Source organism: Crocuta crocuta, unplaced genomic scaffold, assembly GCF_008692635.1.
Source record: "Crocuta crocuta isolate KB4526 unplaced genomic scaffold, BGI_CrCroc_1.0 scaffold180, whole genome shotgun sequence".
NCBI lineage: Eukaryota > Metazoa > Chordata > Mammalia > Carnivora > Hyaenidae > Crocuta > Crocuta crocuta.
This window is the reverse complement of record NW_027527549.1, coordinates 2641771-2642554: the sequence shown is the minus strand read 5'-3', so window position 1 is coordinate 2642554 and position 784 is coordinate 2641771. Positions and strand designations below refer to the sequence as shown.

The window sequence follows — 784 nt, the reverse complement described above, 5'->3', positions numbered from 1 at the left end:
CGCCGGCGGCATTTTCCCGTGAGGTGGTCGGCCGGCTGCCGAGTGCATTGTCTCACGCCGCGTCGCCGCGTCCCCAGGTCCCCGATGTGTGTGGCTGTCTGCGTGACAGATGGTGCTTCGGGGGACCGCGAGGGCATGAGGGTCAATTTTCCGGAGAAAGGAGCCCTCGCGTCTGTGTAGTGATTGCTTTGTTTTTCCGGGGAAGCGCGAGGGGGCGAAGNCGTCGCGGGCCCCGGCGCCGTGGGGGAGGCGCGGGGCTCGGGCCCCCGGGCGTGCCCCTCTCCGCGCGCTGCCCGCCCGCTCTCCCTCGGATCCAAAGAAGACCCTTCCTCTTATTGATTGATGTTCTGACTCCCCCTCAGCCTCCAAAATGATGCTGAGTCCGGACCAAGCCGCCGACTCGGACCACCCCAGCTCGGCGCACTCGGACCCGGAGTCGTTGGGCGGCGCGGACGCCAAGGTGCTGGGCAGCGTGTCGGACCTGGAGCCGGTNCCCGCACCCGCAGCAGCTGAGCCGGGAGGAGAAGCGCCGCCGCCGGCGCGCCACAGCCAAGTACCGCTCGGCCCACGCCACCCGCGAGCGCATCCGCGTGGAGGCCTTCAACTTGGCCTTCGCCGAGCTCCGCAAACTGCTGCCCACGCTGCCCCCGGACAAGAAGCTCTCCAAGATCGAGATCCTGCGCCTGGCCATCTGCTACATCTCCTATCTCAACCACGTCCTGGACGTGTAGGGCCGCGGGCACGGCGGGAGGCCGCCTGCCCGGCGCCGGGGGGGGCGCCGCGG

At 69.8% G+C, this 784-nt stretch overlaps 1 protein-coding gene across 1 annotated transcript; it reads left to right on the top strand.

Annotated features, from left to right (window-relative positions):
- Positions 1 to 370: 370 nt before the first annotated feature.
- Positions 371 to 731, top strand: NHLH2 (nescient helix-loop-helix 2). The gene is given in 2 exon segments (XM_077767963.1): positions 371 to 492; positions 494 to 731. Coding segments are annotated over 2 exon segments (360 nt in total).
- The last annotated feature ends 53 nt before the right edge of the window (positions 732 to 784 follow it).